Source organism: Ostrinia furnacalis, unplaced genomic scaffold (assembly GCF_004193835.3).
Source record: "Ostrinia furnacalis isolate ACB-3 unplaced genomic scaffold, ASM419383v2 OfSCF7311, whole genome shotgun sequence".
NCBI lineage: Eukaryota > Metazoa > Arthropoda > Insecta > Lepidoptera > Crambidae > Ostrinia > Ostrinia furnacalis.
In genome coordinates, this window is record NW_021137550.1 from 123,893 (window position 1) to 146,436 (window position 22,544).

Sequence of the window (22,544 nt, forward strand, 5' to 3'; positions counted from 1 at the left end):
CGATACTAAAAAAATACATAAAATACACAAAAAATGCCAAAAAATAATAAAAAATGATACTTTTTGAAAAAAATCTCCTTAAAAATTCGTGTTTTTTTGGTTATTTTATAAATTTCTCCAAAAAATGCCCCTATAACCGGTGGTTTTTATTGCTTTGTATTATTTTCTATCGTATTATCTTTGTAAAACCAAAAATCGCATGTCTCTATCCCTATCACAACATTTGCTATGATCGTTTGAACAAAGGCCTGCCACAACATTATTCTCCGCTACAGGTAGAGACAATTTTAATTTTAACTAAAATGCTTATTTTACTTCGAAATCTTTTGTTTTTATTTGAAATCTAACTTGTCTTTATCAAAATTACANTTATTATGTTTTCTTTACAATAAGTAATTGGAAGAAAAAAAATTCTATAAAAAATTAAAAAAAAAATCTCAAAAATTTTTTGACCTCTTTTTTGTCGATAAAAATAGGTCTAGTTTCATCTATTTTCATATGTACACTTTAACGTGACTCACACTGTATTTTTGATAGTTTCTGTATTCTCATGCGCAAAAACGCTGGTGATATTATTTTGTTGTGTTGTGTGCGTCTACGGAAATATTTTTTATTTTTTAGTTTAAAGTAGCACATCTTATTATAGGGCATCATACATAGGCCAAGCTTTTTAGCTGAGCTTAGGCCTAAAAATGTTCATGGCTATGTAGGAATTCCAAAATGCGGATGGCCTTGTTAGAGTTGTATAATAAAATAAACATTGTCAGAAATAATATGTATTAGAGTGCTTTATTGTTAGTAGGATACTACACAGCTCATTTAATCTTCCTACAGGTGTTAGCAGAGTTCAGCGAACACCATGAACTAGCTTTCCGCGTGGGTCTGTTCGCGTTAGAAATGGCGCGGCCACCGGCCAGCACCAAGGCTTTGGAGGTGAAGCTCAACAACCAAGAGACTGAGCTGGTCGCGCTGCTGAAGAAACTGCCGACTGGCGCCGAACAACTGGCACTGGCCAGGGAGAAGGCTGAGCAACTCAGGGATGGGGCTTTGAGGTAAAGTTGTGTGAAAGCGCTTTATAAAAGTGTATATGCAGAAACTAAATAACTTAAGACTTTTAGTTAGGAATGTAGATAGACTTAGAAAACGTATAGAAACGTGTGAAAAGTTAGGGAGAACACGAATTAAGACAAAAGATGTGTGTTTAATGCTCTAGTCAAGTCCATCTAGAATTTCTAAACGATGTGGTTTCACTGATATCTAAGATAAAAAGTGTAGTTAGACTGGGCAAGTAACGCTAACTACTGGCCAGACTTACATATTTATAGCTACATTTTATACGCACAGCCTCGCACAACCAATTGAGTTGGCCTTGGCACAGAAAATTCTCCTTCATGTTCTTGCACATTTAGAATTATGTACTTACTGTATTACATATTTGTCTAATTTTTAATTTCTCTCCAGAAACCGAGGGCCAGCTTTGCTGCCTATTGCGTTGGCCAGTTTCCTATTTGACGTGCTGGCGTTATCAGCGACTGACAAAGAAAATAAACATCCAGTAAGTTTGGTTTACTTCCAGTGTATATTGAAAATTATACCTTTTTTTTAATTGTTTTTTTATCCACAACGAGTAAGCTCTTTGCCTGTATCTCACCTGATGGTAAGTGACGATCAGGCCGAAGGTGGAAGCGAGCTTCACCCGGAATCCTCAATCACGGAGGAACTGGCTATCTTACCTCTAACTGCCGGAACACAATAATGCTGTTAACATTTTTGTTTTGGCGACAGACTTAGGTAAGATGGTGGTAGCTAGCCAGGCGGACTTAGAACAAACCCTACCACCAACCAAACCGACCAGAAAAATCTGCCCCCACTGGGAATCGAACCCGGGACCTCTGCGTCTGAAGCAGGTGGTCTTACCACTAGACCACAGAGGCGGTTAAACCTTTTCGAGTGTATACCGAACTCGTACATTATTTTATGACTGTTTAATGTCAATATTTTTTTTTTAAAGACGATGGTTTTATAACGTCGTGTTCGTTTTCAGTCAAGAATGCCAACCGACGAAGCGTTAGGTTTCGAAGCGGCAGTAGCGGCTTTAGGACTAAAGGCTAACGTGTCGGAGGCAGATCATCCTCTGCTATGTGAGGGTACGAGAAGACAGCGAGGGGAGTTAGCGCTTACCCTGTTGTCGTTCTACAAAGACGACCCAGTGAAACTGGCCAGGATTATGAACAAGGTAATTTATCAATTGCTGCATTATGTAGTTATACGTATTTGGGTGTGGATTATTCCACTTTGTTCACCTGGGTGATATAACCTGGGTGAAAATGAAAAATTTCATGTCCTCATTTCACCTCGGAACCATTTCACCTAGCTTCATTTTCCAGGTGAATTGAGTCGACTAAAGCGGTCGCCTTTGTTCACCTAGGAATTAATCCACTCAGGTAAACAGATACGAAAACCTGGGTAAATAATCGTAATGTGTGACTAGTGCTGATTAGCTTATCGTCTTGGAACCCCTCAACGAATTAGATCAAAACTCAATCGGATATAAAATGTGGGACATTGAATTCCTAGTTGAATAAAGATGTTACAGTTTTATGTTTTGTTATAAATATTCAAAACTTACACATTAATGTCGCTAGTTCTTATAATTTTAAAAACGTTCTTACAGTTACTAGACCGCGAAATCCACCAGCTGACCAAAGGTCCGATGGTCAGCATGTATTACACGAACAACCCGCGACTTGCTGCGTATAGAGCGGACACTTCGTCTAACTCCAACGCGTACCCAAGTCATCCCGCGCCGTATATGCCATCACAGGTATGCACTCAAAAGATCAAAGATATTGCTTGAGTATTGATTGGACTTCATTATTCATTATTCTATCAAGATGATTCATTTTATTAATTGTAATGAGGGCTATCATTTTAATGCTCACCAACAAAAATTGTCGACAATTACAGCAAGAATTTACCAAGTGTTATACCATTTTGGAATCCTTACTAAATGCGCCAAATTATGACGTCACTTGCCACACTCGCGTAGTAAATTTTTTTTCAGTACAGTCGGTTAAAACTAGGCAAAATTTTTATTTTGAATTTTTTTTTGGGTTTGTATTTTTTTCATCCAAGCTGGAGCAGCTGGTTTTGTAATTTTGATAACAATTTAGAGAAGGATTATTCAGGGTAACATAACAAAAAAAAAATTTGGAATAAGTGAAGATTTGTGGCAACACGAGTAAAAAGACTGTCACCGGGAGTAGAATTTTTTGTTTGTTTTTTAAATGCCTATTTATTATTTTGACAAAATGCCACATAGATTTTTTTTTATATTTTTCTGATAACCAGCATAACTTGCCTCAACACTCAGTTCCGGCTTGACGTTACATTACGGGACACCCTGTATATAGATTAAATGGTACTTGCAACATTGCCGAAATATCGGAAATTCAAAATTAAGGTGGTAGCTATCCCGTCAGTAATAATTATTATGACATTCGTTTGTTTGATATCCAGCCGCCCTGCGCTCTTGTGTCTGATATGGAGCGTATGGTGGTGTCAGACGGTGGACCGTCGCCACCGGCGCACCCGCATTCGTCCCACGCTCCTCACGGGGCCCATGCCAGTCACAGTGGCCACGTTAGCCACACTGGCCATGCAAGCCACACTAGCCACAGTGGCCACTCTTCGCACCCGCCGCCTACTCACCCCCCGTTAGTCAGGCCGAAGGATTCTAGGTAAGGTTTTTTTTAATCTCGGATAATTGTTCGGGCTAGTTTTAATATACATAATATCTTAACCTACTTTCTGCTAGCCCTCTGCCCGTTTTCACCAGCAATCCCTAATTTTTAAGTGACCCCTATGAAAACAAAATTCCTGTTATGTGTTACTATAGTATAGGGGTCACTTAAAAATAAGGGATTGATGGTAAAAGCGGGCACTATTCTCTGTAACTTCCTACTATCCTACTAATATTCCTATTCCTATGATTCCAATTTATAAAATATGATAAATGTGAAAAGTCAGGATGAATGGATATTTTGTTACTCCTTCAAACAATAACTACTCGATGGACTTAAAAGAAATTTTATTATGTTCTTGTTTATACATCAGCATAACATTTAGAATATAATTGTCTTGAAAAAAAGTCTTTCTGTGACAAACTGATAACTTTTACTACCACTTTGAGATAAAATTAATCTACAATTATTAACGTCAAGTTCCTATACAACTACCATACGGTGATTTCTATACATTTTCGTTACACAGATACAAAGGCAAGAGACTCTACCCGTCAGTGCCAAATCAGCCGTCAGAAGCGTCCGCGCACTTTATGTTCGAGTTAGCAAAGTCAGTGCTGTTCAAAGCTGGAGGCTCGTCCAGTACAAGCCTGTTCACGCAGACCTCTTGCGCGAGGGAGCATCATGGACCTCACAGGTGAGAGAAAATTCAATTTTACAGGTACAATCATTAGTTTCAGCTGAATGACGTCCACTGCTGGACAAAGGCCTCCCCTAAGTATTTCCACAAAGACCGCTCCTGCGCAGCCCGCATCCAGGCACCTTCAGCGACCTTCACCAAGTCGTCGGTCCACCTAGTGGGAGGCTTGCCCACACTACGCCTTGTCGAGGTATAATATCTTTTTCTATGAGGGTTTTCGCGATTTAAAAATCCGCCAGATGGCAATACGTAGACGCGAGGTCTAAATGCTGCATGATTGGTTATTTTTGACATGACCGTGACAGATATGTCAAAATCCACCAATCATGCAGCATTTGGACCTCGCGTCTACGTATTGCCATCTGGCGGATTTTTCAATCGCGAAACCCTCATTCAATATTCATTTTTTAAATATATTTTTCAGAGGATTGCACATGGCTGCCTTCCAGTTAGGCCTATACGCCCTCGGTCTACACAACTGTGTTAGCGCGAACTGGCTCAGCCGTACATATTCCTCGCACGTCAGTTGGATTACCGGTAAGTACACATACATAATTTTACTATTTGGGGATTACGAATGACTGATTTAATTGATATAACGAAGAAAAACCCTATAGGCCAGTAGAATTAGATTTTAAATAAGAAATAATTCCTACAAAAGATTGTATTGCTTTAATTGCTTCATTGGTTGCCCATTAAGACTCTCCTAGGTTTTCGACTTCGACGGAGCTGTGCTTAAGTGGTGGGGGCCCCCGAAAGGGGCGCTTTTTCGGTTTACCGGTTATACCGCGTAACGGACTTACCCTTCCGAAAAGCCCATAATCAAACACCCGAACCGAATACAAGGGTTGTTAGTACATACATAACACATTAAAGCACTAAAATCTTTAGTAAGAATTATTTCCGATTTAATTCATTTTTGTGTTTAATTCTACTGGCCTGCTAGTGTCCTAAACAATCAGCAGTTGGTATGATCTGATTTCTAAAGTTGTTTTTTTTTTATTTGTAGGACAAGCGATGGATATTGGAGCGCCAGCGATATTATTCCTTATCGACGCCTGGGAAGGTCACTTGACTCCTCCTGAAGCTGCGGGAATTGCAGACAAGGTTAGTTACGATTTCATTCTACAACAGTAATACCTTTTTGTTGGTTGTAATGTTGATTTGGTTATTTTAAAAATTCTGAATCTGGAACAAACATGCAGAAAACCAAAAGTTTATTGAATGGATAGTCAAACCTTTTGCAATAATCTCCTCTTCTCCTTAGTGATTAAAATAAATATACCATCTAAAAATATTAGATAGTGTCGTGTGAAACATCAAATAGTCCATAGTGTGTCAGATGTCATAACCCACATCCTCAGTAACTTGCCTTCACTTCTTCTTATCGTGTCGACAACAAACCTACAGTGTCTGCCCAAAACTCCGCTACAAGAGTGGCGTTGTCAGCAGCATTGCCTTCACTGGTTTGGTTCTTATTGGTGGTGAATCTATAGATCCTGGCTACATAGAAGTTGCTGTGGTGGGAACAGTTCCATTTATAGCCCAGTCCGTGAGCACGTAGAATTTTGTCCAATGACCCTTAGCTACCCATCCTTATCGCTCGCGCGTAATTATATTGCTGTCGCGACTGTGCGACTGGCGCCCGCAGTAAGTGTGCGAGCGCGATAGCAACATAACGCGCGAGCTATAAGGATGGGTAGCTTGGGATCATTGGACAAAATTCTACGTGCTCACGAACCAGGATTTAGCTTTATTACACAGCTCGTCACATATTTACAAGACGTGTATTTCCAGGCGTCATCAGGCCGCGACGTTCACACGGTTCGCGCGGCGGCCGAACTAGCGTTGTCAGTGTTACCGCACGCGCACGCGCTCAACTACAATGAAATACAACGCGCGGTGCTGCAGTGTAAAGAGCAGAGCGACGCTATGCTAGAACGGGCCTGTCTTACAGTCGAGGCCGCTGCTAAAGGTATGGTTTTTAAAGTGGTTTTTATTGACTGGTATAGTCTGGTCTGTGAGCACGTAGAATTTTGTCCAATGACCCCAAGCTACCCATCCTTATCGCTCGCGCGTAATTATATTGCTGTCGCGCTCGCACACTCACTGCGGGCGCCCGTCGCACAGTCGCGCGCGATAAGGATGGGTAGCTTGGGGTCATTGGACAAAATTTTACGTGCTCACAGACCGGGCTTTAGTGATATATTTTCTTATGACGATAATCGAGTAGTCACAGTTGCTACTGTCATCGTTGACGATTTTCAATTTTCAGGTTAGATAAATTGGGAATAGGGTTGTAGAAAACCAAACGTCACTTGAGTAAAGAAACGCGACGGAATGCTAGGGAAATAAATTCATTTTAACGCTGATGGTGATTGAATTATGTCACCATATTTTGAACTGTATCAAAAGTTTCAAAACGAACAAAAAATGTCTGCATGTAATGTAAAAGGTTAACAAAATAGAGATTAGTTTGATTGGTCTAATTATATTTTTTATATCCAGGTGGCGGAGTGTACCCCGAAGTATTATACACCGTAGCCCGATACTGGCACGAGTTATACCTACGACAATCAAATGAAGAACAGACGGAGCCATTACTAGAAGAGCCGCGGTACCAGGCGGCGCCGCCGCCTGTGGCTGTACCCGTTCCGTACCCATTGGCGTACCCTTTCACGTACCACCCGTACCCGCCGCCGATTTATCAGCTGCAGGTCAGTGGTTAACGTTAGACGAACTGTAGAACACATCCTAAGTCCACAAGATGTAAAACATATCGCCTCCCAAAAGATACTGCACTACCTAATGGATGCAGGACTCGGAGGCGAATTTTAAGGAAAACAGTAGCGATTACAATATCGGCACCGGTCGCAGTGATACTAGGACTTTATGGATCCAGAACAGCCGCTCAACACAATTTAAAAAAAAATAGACGTGCCGTACAGTCAGCGCCAAATAGTGACACCCAAAGTGGCTAAAAAGTTGACAATGCAACCTTATTCCTGTAACAAAGCCGCTCGACTATAGTGGTGAGCCCCCTCGTAACACAAGCTTATTTAGCTTACCAGGAGAGGCTAACGGGACTATTAGTAATTTGTGCAATTAAAATTGTTAATATAATAATCGTTTTTAGGGTTCCGTACCTCAAAAGGAAAAAACGGAACCCTTATAGGATCATTTTGTTGTCCGTCTGTCCGTCCGTCCGTCTGTCAAGACCCTTTTTCTCAGGAACGCGTGGAGGTATGAAGCTGAAATTTATATCAATTACTCAGGTCTACTGTCCCTTGAAGCTGTGAAAAAATCAAACTTCTAAGCCAACGCAATCAAAAGATACAGCCGTTTATGCCGCAAATTTTCGACACTTGCAAGGGAATCAAAACCTACAGGGTGCTTCCCGTGAACTCAGAACGAAGCAACGTCTTATAGCATAGATAAAGGAAAAATTACGAAAACCATAAATTTTTAGTTACATCACATAATATTTTTTTTTTAAATAATTTTAAACTTACTACCCATTTCCTCATAAACGCGTAGAGGTATTAAATTGAAATTCATACCAAATACTCAGGTCTATAATACCTTTAAGCTGTAACAAAATCAAACTAATAGGCTTGTATCCACAGTGAATAAATCTGCAGTTTAAGATTGTATAACTATTAAGATAGTCGTATAATTAATGAAAAACGAAACTACATAAAATAATAATTAAAGATTATTTATATTTTTAGCAAATAAATTCGGAAAAAATGGCCCATAAGTCACGTGACAGCAAACACCAATCAGAAAGCGTTACGTCATTTTTTCTTTTTTTTTTAATATCGTTTTTTACGGCTCTGGGTGCAAGCCCTTTTAGGCCAGATTGTCATTGCCAACATTTGAGTGTTGCTAGAAGGTTATTTTTGTAACCTTTTAGGTGATTTTTCGAAAGAAGAACGGTCATCTGTGACCCAGGCCCGACAGAAACGAGACATACCTCAGTTTTTTTGTCATGTCTTAATTAGTTAAATTATATATTTTTTATATTCGAAATCTATTTATAACACCAAATTATTACCCTTTGTTTTTGTTCAGGCGTCATAGTCACAAATAGGCATTTTGTATTAGTTTTTGTATTACGCCTGAACAAAAACAAAGGGTAATATTTTGGTGTTATACATAGATTTCGAATATAAAAAATATATAATTTAACTAATTAGGGGTCATCCATAAAGTACGTCACACGTAAAGAGGGGGGGAGGGGGTTGACAAAGTGTGACATGGTGTGACAAGGGGTGGGAGGGGTCCTAAGTTTCGTGACATCACATTTCAATTGTTTCAAATATTTGATATAATGTTGATTTCATATAAAAAAATACTTAATTTAAATAGAAATAAAACTAATTTCGGAACTGCTGTTAATTTAATAATTTTTCGATGTGAAATTGCAAAACATGTGACGTCACACTAGGGAGGGGGGGTCTCAGAAATGTGACCACCTGTGACAAGGACGGAGGGGGGGTCAAAAAATCATGAAATTCGTGTGACGTACTTTATGGATGGCCCCTTAAGACGTGACAAAAAAACTGAGGTATGTCTCGTTTCTGTCGGGTCTGGGTTTTTTTTGTATGGGGCGTGACCGTTCTTCTTTGTAGATATTTTTCCTTTATAGGGCTCAACAAATAATTTTACATTATGTCTCGAGTTTTGGCAAATAATGTTAGATATAGGTACTGTACATTACAACTAAGTGATATAAATAATATAATAATACTATAGTTTCCCATTTATGAATAAATGTTCCCATTTCTGGTAATTTCTGACAAGACCCGACTGGCAACACTTTTCTTCATGTGAAGTCTTGACCCAGAGCCGTGAATTTCTATATTAAAAAAAAAGTGAAGTTTGTTGGTAAATATGTCATGAATAGTTCCTAACCTCATTTTGTTGTTATCATTATTCTTAAACAAAGTTCTACAATTTCATTATAATATGTAGGTACATGATATCAGATTATGTTGTGTGAAATATCTAACTTACATTGAAATGATCTTCACAAAAATACATCCTTGATTTTGTTGATAAACAATGGACATCATATTTTACGTATCTGCTGATTGTTTGGTACGTATACCTATAAATAACTTGTTTGGCGTTTTTATTCTTGTGCTTGTACATTGGGGCACTATACAGGACTTGAAATACGATGGATCCATTTGTAATTAATTTAACTTTACAATTTCCGTANACGTTCGAACTTTTTGGTTACTTTGAGTGTTACGAACTGTATGCGTGTACGAGATGCTGTAAACGGATGCGCAAACGGAGCCGCTCCTAGCTACCAGTCGACGGTAGTGGGTAGCCACCAGCATCTTGTGTAATCGAAACATCCAATAATTCGAAAGCACCTAGAAAATAAATTCTCTGGAAGAACATATAACTGTAGCCCTGGGAATTCAATTGTGTTTCGACAATAAATTATTACAACTGTCTACAGCATTTTTGCGCACGGGATATGCATAGCTTATTTTTATTGCTTTAATATCTAGAAATAAGAATAACAACAAAAAATTGTTCTGAATTTGCTTTTGTGTAAAAAATAGAAAAATTCGTATCAATGAGTGTATGAAACATGAACATAGAGATGATTTAATTTGTTGCCAATTTTTTTTTCTTTCTTTCTTTCATTCTTTCTAATTATTAAAACGTACCAAACATCCATTTATGATTCATTCTCACAGTAGAAAATTTAAAATAGAGTCCAAATATTTATTAAAAATGAAAAGTTCTAATTTCCTGTCATGTTCCATAGAAGATTTTTCTCATAAAAATCTAACCCTATCATGCTTTCACTTTACTGGCCTTGGTAACGTCGTCTCTCAAATCCCACTATATTTTGATGAAAGCGTGCCCCTTGTTCTTGCGAATAACCCCCCATAATTATCTATAAATATATCCCAATGAGAATGTGACGTGCATCTTTAGAGACATTCTACTATAAAGATGGAAAATTCAAATCGCTATAACTCTTTAAAAAGAAAATAGGTATTTTCGATTTGTAATCACACTTTTTTATATAAATTTGCTTTCAAAAAAAAAAATTTTTTTTGTCGACCGGTGTTATCAGACTTTTCTAAACGTGTGTGTTTTTTGTCACAAAAATGTTGTGTGTTTCTTTGTCACAAAAATGTTCAGTTATTGGGCTCGCACTAAGCATATTTTTGTTTGCAGTACGGCGCTCCGGCGCCCGCGCCGCATCCGGGCGCGCAGTACGCGCTGCCGCCATACTTCGTGCGCGGGCTCGTGGCGCCGCATCCCGCGCACGCGCCGCACGCGCCACACGCGCCTCATCTACCGCACCCGCAGCCTATAGCCGTCAACGTCAATGTCAACGTGAGTGACACTCTTCAATTTGCACGAAAATGTCATTTGATCAATCCTGAGGCGAATCCACTTCCCTAATGGCCCCCGGGTTGAATAAGTGGACCCAATCGCTGGAATGTCAATAAGTACTTCTGCTGTACTGCCGCCATACTTCGTGCGCGGGCTCGTGGCGCCGCATCCTGCGCACGCGCCGCACGCGCCACACGCGCCTCATCTACCGCACCCGCAGCCTATAGCCGTCAACGTCAATGTCAACGTGAGTGACATCTACGCCTACACATCATTTCAGCCAAAGGACGTCAACTGCTGGACAAAAACCTCCCTCAAGGATTTCTAGAATGATCGGTCTTGAGCTGCAGCAGCCTCCGCCCAAGTGTTTTCAACCTTCACTAGAACTTCTGCTGTACTGCCGCCATACTTCGTGCGCGGGCTCGTGGCGCCGCATCCTGCGCACGCGCCTCATGCGCCACACGCGCCTCATCTACCGCACCCGCAGCCTATAGCCGTCAACGTCAATGTCAACGTGAGTGAAACTCTTCAATTTGCACGAAAATGTCATTTGATCAATCCTGAGGCGAATCCACTTCCCTAATGGCCCCCGGGTTAAATTTTAAGTGGACCCAATCGCTGGAATGTCAATCAGTACTTTTGCTGTACTGCCGCCATACTTCGTGCGCGGGCTGGTTGCGCCGCAACCTGCGCATGCGCCGCACGCGCCCCACGCGTCTTCTTACCGCACCCGCAGCCTATAGCCGTCAACGTCAATGTCAACGTGAGTAATATCTACGTCTACAGAACATGGCCATTCTTAACCAAGGCCTAACCCAAAGATTTCTACTACGACGGGTCTTGCGTTGCTCGCATCCAGGTGCTTCTCGCAACCTTCACTAACCGCATCCAGCAGTCTCGTGAGTTTTGGAATAAAACAGTCGTCCCGAAACCGCGGCAGACACGGGCTGAAACCGCTCCGTGAGTACTTAGCCTAAAACATAAACTTGGATGTGTTGACGCGTTCAAAAGGACTTCCCAATGCGTCTGGCCAGAATGAAGGCAGAGAGAGAGGTCAAAAGGTTGTAGTGGATATCGTTTAATCGACTCATTAAATTGCTTGTTTCCATATCGATCCGCATTACAAGTTGCATTTATCCTTTTCTAATTTCCTACTGTATTTTATGTAACAACTTTTTTCCTCTATTTAAACTAATCTTAACCACCCACAGCACGCAGTGCCAATCCCGCCACCGATGCCGGCGCCGCAGCACCAGGTGAACGCGGTGGCCCCCCTGCCCCCCGGCGTGGGTGCGGGCGTGCCCCCCGCGCCCGTGGGCCCCGCGCCCGCCGCCCCCGCGCCCCCCGCGCTGCCGCAGGCGCAGCTGAGGCGACTATTAGCGGCGTACAGAGTGGGGATGCTGGCGTTGGAGACGCAAGCCAGAAGGGTGCACGATGACCGTCCACAGAATAAGTTTGGAAGGTAAGACGACTTTGTCTTGTGATGATACCGCAACGCTCATGTGGCGTATGGTGACTGCCATGAAGGTGGCCCCCGGTGCCCCCCGCGCTGCCGCAGGCGCAGCTGAGGCGACTGTTAGCGGCGTACAGAGTGGGGATGCTGGCGTTGGAGACGCAAGCCAGGAGGGTGCACGATGACCGTCCACAGAATAAGTTTGGAAGGTAAGACGACTTTGCTTTGTGATGATACCGCAACGCTTATGTGGCGTATGGTGACTGCCATGAAGGTGGCCCCCTGACCCCGCGACGGTGGCCCCCGTGCCCCCCGCGCTGCCGCAGGCGCAGCTGAGGCGGCTGTTAGCGGCGTACAGAGTGGGGATGCTGGCGTTGGAGACGCAAGCCAGGAGGTTGCACGATGACCGTCCACAGAATAAGTTTGGAAGGTAAGACGACTTTGTCTTGTGATGATACCGCAATGCTTATATGGCGTGTAGTAACTGCCATGAAGTTGGCCCCCGTGCCCCCCGCGCTGCCGCAGGCGTTGGAGACGCAAGCCAGGAGGGTGTACGATGACCGTCCACAGAATAAGTTTGGAAGGTAAGACGACTTTGTCTTGTAATGATACCGCAACGCTTATATGGCGTATGGTAACTGCCATGAAGGTGGCCCCCGTGCCCCCCGCGCTGCTGCAGGCGCAGCTGAGGCGACTGTTAGCGGCGTACAGAGTGGGGATGCTGGCGTTGGAGACTCAAGCCAGGAGGGTGCACGATGACCGTCCACAGAATAAGTTTGGAAGGTAAGACGACTTTGTCTTGTGATGATACCGCAATGCTTATGTGGCCTATGGTAACTGCCATGAAAGTGGCCCCCCTGCATATTGCTGTCGCGACTGTGCGACGGGTGGCCGCAGTGAGTGTGCGAGCGCGACAGCAACATAATTACGCGCGAGCGATAAGGATGGGTAGCTTGGGGTCATTGGACGAAATTCTACGTGCTCGACTACCAGGCGTAACTGGTTGGGTTTTTGGCGGTTAAGTGTGGATTCTAGCTACATAGCAGTTGTTGTTAACGAACCAGGCTCACTTTGTAAAGGGCTAAGGATTCTTGGGAATAGTCCCCCGAAACCCAATAGAGTTTTAAATAAAGTGAAAATAATTGAATGAGAGTTGCTTTATAAGCAACGATTTTCATAATAGCGAAATGCGTTTTACTGCTTATAATGTAAACTGCCAATATACTGCTAAATTGTTTATTAAAATAAATGTTGTGTGTTCCCCAGAAACCCTCCATACGGAGAGCACGTGAAATGGCTGCTCCGCATATCAAAACGTCTGGGCGCGCAATATCTGCACCAGTTCTGCGTTTGCGCCGTCAACTCCGTCGTGTCTCCCTTCGTGCTATACGAGCTGTGCGTGGAGTCGGCCCACTGGCTGGCCAGAGGTGGTCCCCACCATCTAGTGATGCAACACTTGCGGGGTACACTGGCACCCCTAGTGCAGAAGTGCCAACAGATGTAAGTGCCTTGAACTTATATTGGACGTCTTAGCGCGCTATAATGAGGGCTATCGTTTTAGCGCTCACCAGTTAGCGCCACTGTAGAGTAAGGTCCTGTCACTTCCTAGTAGCGAAGACAGTGGCACCAACTGGTGAGCGCGAAAGTGGTAGGAAGACTATCGCATTTGCACTCATCAAGATGGCGCCACTGTAGAGTAAGGTCCTGTCAATCGCCAGGGGTGCCAACTGTTAAGTATAAAAACGATAGCCCTCATTGCATTAGTTCTGCGGTCAACTCGGTCGTGTCTCCCTTCGTGTTATATGAGTTATGCGTGGAGTCGGCCCACTGGCTGGCCAGAGGTGGTCCCTACCATCTAGTGATGCAACACTTGCGGGGAACACTGGCACCGCTAGTGCAGAAGTGCCAACAGATGTAAGTGGCTTGAACTTATATTGGACGTCTTAGCGCGCTATAATGAGGGCTATCGTTTTAGCGCTCACCAGTTAGCGCCACTGTAGAGTAAGGTCCTGTCACTTGCTAGTAGCGAAGACAGTGGCACCAACTGGTAAACGCGAAAGTGGTAGGAGGACTATCGCATTTGCACTCATCAAGATTGCGCCACTGTAGAGTAAGGTCCTGTCAATCGCCAGGGGTGCCAACTGTTAAGTATAAAAACGATAGCCCTCATTGCATTAGTTCTGCGGTCAACTCGGTCGTGTCTCCCTTCGTGTACGTATTATGCGTGGAGTCGGCCCACTGGCTGACCAGAGGTAGTCCTCACCATTTAGTGATACAACACTAACTTGCGGGGAATACTGGCACCACTAGTGCAGAAGTGCCAGCAGATGTAAGTGCCTTGAACTTATACTTATATTGGACGTCTTAGAGCGCAATACTTGCATTAGTTCTGCGGTCAACTCCGTCGTGTCTCCCTTCGTGCTGTGCAGAAGTGCCAACAGATGTAAGTGGCTTGAACTTGTAAGACTTTTTACCGCGCAATATACGGGATGGAAACTTTTTCATATCATGTATAGTTTAGAAATAATCGAGTGAGATCACAAATCGTTTCCACCCTATGTTCTTGAAAATCATTGGGGGAAGCCTATGTGCAGCAGTGGACGTCCTCTGGTTGAAATAATGATGATACACGTCTCAAACAGAGATTGTATTGCATGCGATCTTTGTGTAAATTTGATCCCACCAAAAACATTATGTAAAAAACTAGCCAAGTCTCGATGGAGCTGCTTGTAATGGTTCCAGTAAAGGATGGTACGGCAGTGTTTGCTTCGCGCTCGACTTGGCAGGGGCACTACCGTGCCCCCAGATTCACTGGATTAGGTGTAGCACCTCTGAAATAGTATGCCATTGCCTTCGTCATCTTATGCTATCAATAATGCATCGCAACGGAACGACGACGACATACGCGCTATGGGTGGAGTCGATGTACTACATAGTACATAATTTATTTACACCATGATTTGAGACTTTAATATGCGTTAATCCAAAAACCAAGCTATCCTCTCGGCCCACGATCTTTCATCTCTTTTTCTACTACACTATAAAATATGCGTTCCTTTGTTAATCGTGCAATCCGTTCGCCAGGTACATCCAATGTATCCACCAGAAGTTGTACCACTTGACATCAGTGGAATACGAAGAGTTCGTGAGCATAGTTCTGTCGGCGCGCACGGCGTTCCAACTCACGCCAGAGGGAAACACCCAGTTCAAGGAGTGGCTGGCTTCGCTGCGCAGGTGAGTTAATTTAGGCCGAGTTGCACCATCATGTTTTAACTTTAACAAACGTCAGAAATCTTCAAACTCCATACAAAAAACACCGGTTATTGTCATAGAGTAAAATGTCGAGAAATCATTTGAGGAGGCCTATGTTTTGCAGTGAACGTCAGTGTTGGATGATGAACCGGGAAGATGACCACAGCAAGAGCTTTATTTCAGATCAAAGTCCTGCAAAAAAGACCTGTGGACTCAACTGAACGCGGCGCTCCAAACGAACGGCAAATGACGTCGGCAGCCGATAGTTTGTATGGTGCGGTGTACCGCGCGCAAACTGTCACATTGCATCGGCCACCGCCGGCCGCAATACCGGCTCCTGTATCAGCTGCACACTATCTAACTATACTACACGCTGTGTTATTTGTGACTCGAGCACACGTCCCGTTCCCACCCAGAACGAGACATATCCAAGCGGGAGACGCGTGTGGGACCGATTTGATTTTGAACAATCAAATTGAACACTCACGTACACGATGTACTTAATTTTCACTCGAATCACAAATGGCATGCGCATTTACGCATTAACCTGATTTATTAACGAATTACGTCTCTTAGCATAACACTCGATTAGAGGGCGATCGATCTCAATAAAAAACCGACGGACCTTATGGTTATTATGAAAATAAATGTTGCTAACTCCGCAATGTAGCGATTATCTGGTTACATTGTTTGAAAATTTATCTAAAAGTTGCGAGCTGCGAATGAAGGTGAAGTAATATTTTCAAAAGGATGTCGTCTAACGCATATTCATTCGAGATCTCATATTTGTAAATATGTGTGTTAATCATCCTGTCGTTTGAATTGTCCCTATTATAAAGACTTCCTATCGCTATCAAGGATATGAAGCTCATGTTGACGGTTGTGCATTAAATAGTTGGTTGTAATTGAATACTATTGTGTGGCAGAAAATGGACCATCACTGTTTTACCTTAAAGGGAGTTTAGCAACATTTCGCTTGTTTTAAATGTAATGCAATGTAATCGATACTTGACTATGGCACATCCAGAAAGGAGTTTTCATTTAGCTGTCATTATTGACTGTTGGCTATGCTATACTGAATTATATTATTTACATTGCACAAATCGAAAGTCTTGTAAGTTTTTGTCCACAAACCTAATTATATTTTGAATTTTGCTATAATGACTTGACACACTGAACTGTAAACTAGTCAATAGTTTGAGGATCTGTCATGGGTGAACCATAGTGTTTCATTACTGCAGTTTTTAGTTTCTTTCTTGTAATAGTGTAATGTAAGCTGCTCGTTTGATTTTAATATCTTCTGCTGTGTTGTGAGTTTGAATTGCATATTTTTTATCTGTATTTCTGCCGAAGATATTAAATGATAACAAGTTTCTATTTAAAATGTTAATCATTACCGGACACTTAAAATAATTTAGTCTAAAATTGTTCTGTAATTTTATGTCTGCGTCATAATTTCATAGCGTTTGATTTAATTCAGTTATGGTTAACATTTTGTTCTTCTTTAGTTAATGTAGCGTATCGGCAAACAATTGTTCCACAAAATAAAGGACCTTCGTTTATAATACAAATTCATTTCAAATGCGAACTAAATTCACATCTTTAAATCTACATAACAATAAAATCAAGCTATTTTGCACAACATACAACAGTTGTTTGCCAAGAAACGCTAATCAGTGTCTATTTAGCGAATTGTTTTAAAGATCTCTGTCATTATATGGTTAAGCGTTTAGAGTATGAACTTCGCTCATTGTATTCGCCTTATTATTTTTTTAGTTTAATTCAACGCTATAATTAATTATTTTCCGGAGTATGTTGAGCAAAATGTCTTTATATTTACGAAAAATATCTTACAAATTGTATCGTATTTTAAAATGATATGCGTGGAATGGCGAGCGCACTAGATTTAATGTTTGAAATGTGCTTATTGCTAACAAGTTTAATGGTTGGTTGGATTATTAATATAAAGTCTCTTATAGCAATAATAATGTCTCTAGATTTACTGTTATGTGTTAGCACCTCGGACATGTCATAAATTGATAAGAATAAAACTAAAACAATATTGGATATGACATAAAACTATTTATCTGGAAATGACATTTAAAAAATTCAAATTGTATAACAATAGTCCATATTATATTGATGATTGGCTTAAGATGTTTCAAGTGACCTAAAAATTAAATAGCGTCATTAGACTACAGAATATTAGACAGAATGTAGACGATAACCGTCGATACACTATTTTTGATATTCTCTTGTCGAAATTTGCAGTTTCACGATTGTTTATGTAATAATGACGTCTTGTGTAATTTAGAAGTGCGTTTGATTAAACTATATTAACTTTATTTACACGTTTATATTATATTATTATATTGTAATGCAAAGTAGAGTCTTGAGAGCCTTTGGATTAGACATAATATAGGGCGATGGAGCTGGCAACAAAAAGGCAGGCCCGTGATGTTTGAAGAAGTTAACGGTTTGTTATGTAACCTAACGACGATAAATAAATATGTTAACCTATTTTTGTTATTGAGGTCATTGATTGGTAACATGTAACTAATTAAGCATTTGCTGAGCTCCAATTAGCTTCAGGATGCGCTTATCGCTAAGAAATTCGTAATAGTCTTCATTTAAATTGCACAAACGCTGTTGTTCTTCGGGCCTAGAACTGAACTGTCATTTCATAGTCAGATTCACAACGATTAGTAGAAATAAAACTTTACGAACAAATCTACGCCATTTAATATTAATTAATATATCTAGAGTCTCTAATTATCGAAATATAGTAATGTAATAAGCTCTTCCAACCGTAAAGCAATATTAATATATCATTTTATAAATGTATTTTATAACAATTTAATCTTATTTATATAAAATTATCAATTTTGACAGTATTTAATCGTCGTGTTATACATATACTTGGGTGTATAATAGTATTATATTAAATGAGGTATTCAAAGGTTATGTATTTACAATCAGTATACAAAATATATTTATTGTGCGCTGGGGGAACTGTGGAAATAATATTTACAAATTCAAGGAAGACACTCGGCAATTCGTATTCTGAAACGTAAAATGCGTGTGAATGTAGCAGTTGCTTAACTGAGTCACCCGAAAAATTAGAAATGTCATATTATGTGCCCTAAAGCGTATTATCGTGCCTGTTTTATGTCAGTAGCAGTACAGACAGTGCACCCACTTTGTGCCTTTACACTTAATATTAAACTTGCAATCATAAAATGCCCGTTAGGACACAAGCGAAACATTTTATGCTAATTGATTCAAATGTTCCAAATCTGACCCTCTGAAGTTGAAGATTTAAGGATACAAATTGATGCTAGTAGATCTAATCACAATGAATAACAGCGAAGTTTCAAATTAACTAGAGACTGCTTTGCTGTTTGCTTGTATCACTAGTAATTTCGATATTCTGATGAATTCTTCTAATAAGCTGTTTAGCAAACTAATAAAGATAATTATTTCTTCTATCCCTCCCTCTACTTACGTAGGGTTTCAGAGTTACCTCTAAATCTAAACCTGTTTACCAGTTCTTCCTTAAAGTTTGTATTTTTCTCTGAATCTAAGCATTTTAACACTAAACTACTTAATTACTCTACTAATAAAAGGTTGCGCTATTTTGGTTGTTATGAATAAAATATACATACCATATTAGGGTCTATAATTATTAGTAAATTCGCGTCTGCCAAATAACTTAAGCTGGATCAGAAAAAAGATTAACGGTTATTCGGAGATTGCATCCTAAAGACTGTTTGTCCGAACTCTAGAAACCATACAGCGAGCAAGAATATTAGACACGTGTATAAGGTAATATAATATAATATAATATACAAGAAATTATATACCTCTAGCTAGCTTAGAATAGGCAAGATCAAAAGACATTGTTCTTATCGACCCACAAAAAACCTGACATTGAAATGATTATTTTGTTGCCAGTCAATCGCCGAGTAGTTTTAGTTTAATATCTTTATAAATTAGATGTTAACGTGCATTCATTCAAGTGTGGATGCTCTCAGCATTCAGTAGATAGTAAATTTTAGAATGCTAGTTAGAATAAATTGACGTTCGTGAAAATTTGAAAAAAAAAAGCTAACAATATTATATTATTATTTTATTTTGATTGTCGTGTGCGTTCTGCACTTGGTTGAATAGTATTTATCAAGTATTGTCATTTTATTGTTCTTGGGCTATAGTTATTTACTCGTTTTTTCTTCAGCGCAACAGTATTCAACTGTTACCGACTCGTTAATAATGCGCTTTGAGTTTGAGTTTCCGTAGCGTGTGAGATCGTCGTGAAGGCATAGCAAAGTGAACAAAAAGTAAAATTGCACAGAAATATTAAAGTAGATATTAGTGCCATAGATTCATTATAGTTATTAATTTAATAATTGAATGAATTTATACAAACGATAGAATGTTCTATTTTAAATTAAATATTGGAAATGTAGTCACGTAGAATCATAGTTGTGCTACGTACGTTTGCGACTATCTCACAAGGTATATTGCAAGTTTGGAGTACGCGTCATTTTGGTGTGAAATTATTTTTGTCGTAACGACTTGCCGTCCATATTTTACGTTGCAAATCTATGTGTACTACTAAGTTCTCATTCTTCAACGTTTTCCTATTTAGATTATTAAAATTACACTACATGGATAATGTATATTTAATATTACAGAATTTCATATTCTTATTATGCTCGTTGGGCATTATTAACAATTCCTGGTATAGTTTGTCAAAAAAGATTACTTCTTCTCCATTTTGGCATTAAATGATGCTTTGAAATTTGTCTCAAAGAACTATTTTTACACTTTAAAGCATATTTAATAATATTAAAAAAAAGATAAATATATCGTTAGTTTGGTAATTATAGGGTGTTAGTACGGAGCATATTTTAATTAGTCGTTTAATGCATGTTCATAGTTGTATTTCCCAAGTATCAGACGATTTTGCGAGGTGTATTTTAGGTGTTGTCGTATATTAATTTGCTCTTTTGGTATCACATATCATTGTATGGAAACAACCAACACTACGCACACATGTACCATGGAATACAATAGATTGTTCTAAATTTTTACCAGGAATTATTACACTAAAACACAATGCAGTCTGAAAATACTGTGAAGACTGAGACACAATGTGGATTAGACATACATCAATAAAAAAAAGTCTCAACGAAATTACGCGTTAATGTAAGGCTTCAGTTTTTCTGGCTTAAGAGCCATGGGAGTGCCTAATCAAATACAGAATGAGTAATTATTAATCTTATTTTCCCTTTAAGGCCTCAGCCTCGAACTAAGCGGGCAGCGGGGCGGCGGCGGCGGCGGCGCGGGAGCGGGGCGGGCAACGCAGACCCGTTCTCGAAACCAGCGGGCAGCTTGCGCGGCGTTTTAGCGGCGAAGTGTTGTGTTCGGGGTTGTGTTGTCGAGATATTTGTTTTTATTCGCGAACGAAATGTCTGAACAACGGCGACAATTTTATTTCGATTCAAATTTATTCCTTACGCTCGATTTATTGTGGGCAAAAGAAGGAGTGCGCTGCCCGCTCGTTGCCCGCTCCCTCGCCGCTGCCCGCTCGTTGCCCGCTCCGGCGCCGCTGCCGCTCCGCTGTGTTCGAGAACCGGTCTATTTGATTTTACGCATAAGATAATGCCGCTCCCGCACCGCCGCCGCTCCCGCGCCGCTGCCCGCTATGTTCGAGGCTGAGGCCTTACGCGTGGTACATTTTGTATGTCTTTTCCACAAACGGTCTTTGTATAAAATCTAGTACTGCAATTAGATTACTTGTTTGGGAAACGTGAGCAATGAAATGTTATTGTTCTGACTGCGACTATATCAAACTGGGCGGGGTACGGAATTGTATTAGATTCAGTTTTGCTGCAGGATTTGGAATCATCGGTTGGTAGTGTTAATATAGAAATGCGTCAAATTTGATAAAGTCCGGTCTCGTGTATTTCTTTTCACCTGTAATACTCATATTGCTGAATCTACGTCACATCACAGTCAGTTAGGTGTATCGAGGATTACAGAGTAACAATTCTATTTAGTTCTAAATCGATGATGCATAATTATTTTATACATCTGGATTTGTAGTTTAATTATTACACTTTGTAAGTGTGGTGTCTCCGCCTATTAAAGTATGTAACCATTACAGATTTGGAATGGCTACTTATTAGTGTACGTAATAAAGTATAATGATATTTTTATTGTTCATATCGCGTATTATGTCATTTGCAATCGCAGTGCAGAAGAAATGACTGTTTGTTATCTCAATATTGACTGTCAGCGATAAGGACGTTCTTGCTCACTTGCATTGTGCATATATTTGACGATAAATTGTACCGCCTCGGAATATTTATGTATGCTTACAAACAGTTTTGTCTTCGGGTCGTCACTGATTCGTTCAATTGTCCACCACGAACATTGCAGGACGTAAGACTGACAGTATAAAATAGTCAAATGTGGAGTCTTACTTTGAAGCCCAGGGTGTCTGTAAACAATAGTCGCGTCACATAATAAAACATTTCATTGAGTTCGTCAGTGCAATTGTTTTATGACATCCTGTATAAGATAGAAGTGCCCATAATTATGATTATTGTAATATTATATTTATAAAGTATATAGCACTAGACATTTTGCTCCGTTGTCGCAAAAGGTTGTAATTATAAAAGTATAGTAATATTAATTAGTAAAGAGATAGACTGTTTTGCACGATTTCTGGTTTGGCCGTCGATTCTTCCACGTTGTCGCTTTCCATGCGAGCAGCTTCAGCGCTTTGTGATGGCAGGCTCGCTTGGGTTCGCTGCATGTCGAACCACAACGTGAGCGATTGAAACATTCTGTATTTTACCTACTTGCAATATTCCCCCACTTTGAATATGAAATGTACGTTTCCACTCAAACTCGAAATATTTTGACCTCTAGAACATTTTTATTATTACTTTTACGATTACACATATTATAAGTCTTTTTTGGCAACATACTTGAAGTAACATTATTTAATTATTCA

The 22,544-nt window shown here is 40.4% G+C and overlaps 1 protein-coding gene across 1 annotated transcript in view; it reads left to right on the forward strand.

Annotated features, from left to right (window-relative positions):
- LOC114363809 (zinc finger SWIM domain-containing dorado) overlaps window positions 1–20,760 on the forward strand; it is a 28,840-nt gene extending 8,080 nt beyond the window's left edge. The window contains exons 9-23 of the mRNA XM_028319634.1: window positions 835–1,052; window positions 1,462–1,555; window positions 2,045–2,236; window positions 2,675–2,824; window positions 3,520–3,740; window positions 4,273–4,440; window positions 4,868–4,980; window positions 5,453–5,550; window positions 6,241–6,418; window positions 6,952–7,160; window positions 10,654–10,815; window positions 12,027–12,277; window positions 13,535–13,768; window positions 15,353–15,502; window positions 15,704–20,760. Of these exons, the coding sequence (XP_028175435.1) occupies window positions 835–1,052; window positions 1,462–1,555; window positions 2,045–2,236; window positions 2,675–2,824; window positions 3,520–3,740; window positions 4,273–4,440; window positions 4,868–4,980; window positions 5,453–5,550; window positions 6,241–6,418; window positions 6,952–7,160; window positions 10,654–10,815; window positions 12,027–12,277; window positions 13,535–13,768; window positions 15,353–15,502; window positions 15,704–15,770 (2,505 nt within the window). The 3' untranslated portion in view covers window positions 15,771–20,760. The remainder of the gene's footprint in view (window positions 1–834; window positions 1,053–1,461; window positions 1,556–2,044; window positions 2,237–2,674; window positions 2,825–3,519; window positions 3,741–4,272; window positions 4,441–4,867; window positions 4,981–5,452; window positions 5,551–6,240; window positions 6,419–6,951; window positions 7,161–10,653; window positions 10,816–12,026; window positions 12,278–13,534; window positions 13,769–15,352; window positions 15,503–15,703) is intronic.
- The last annotated feature ends 1,784 nt before the right edge of the window (window positions 20,761–22,544 follow it).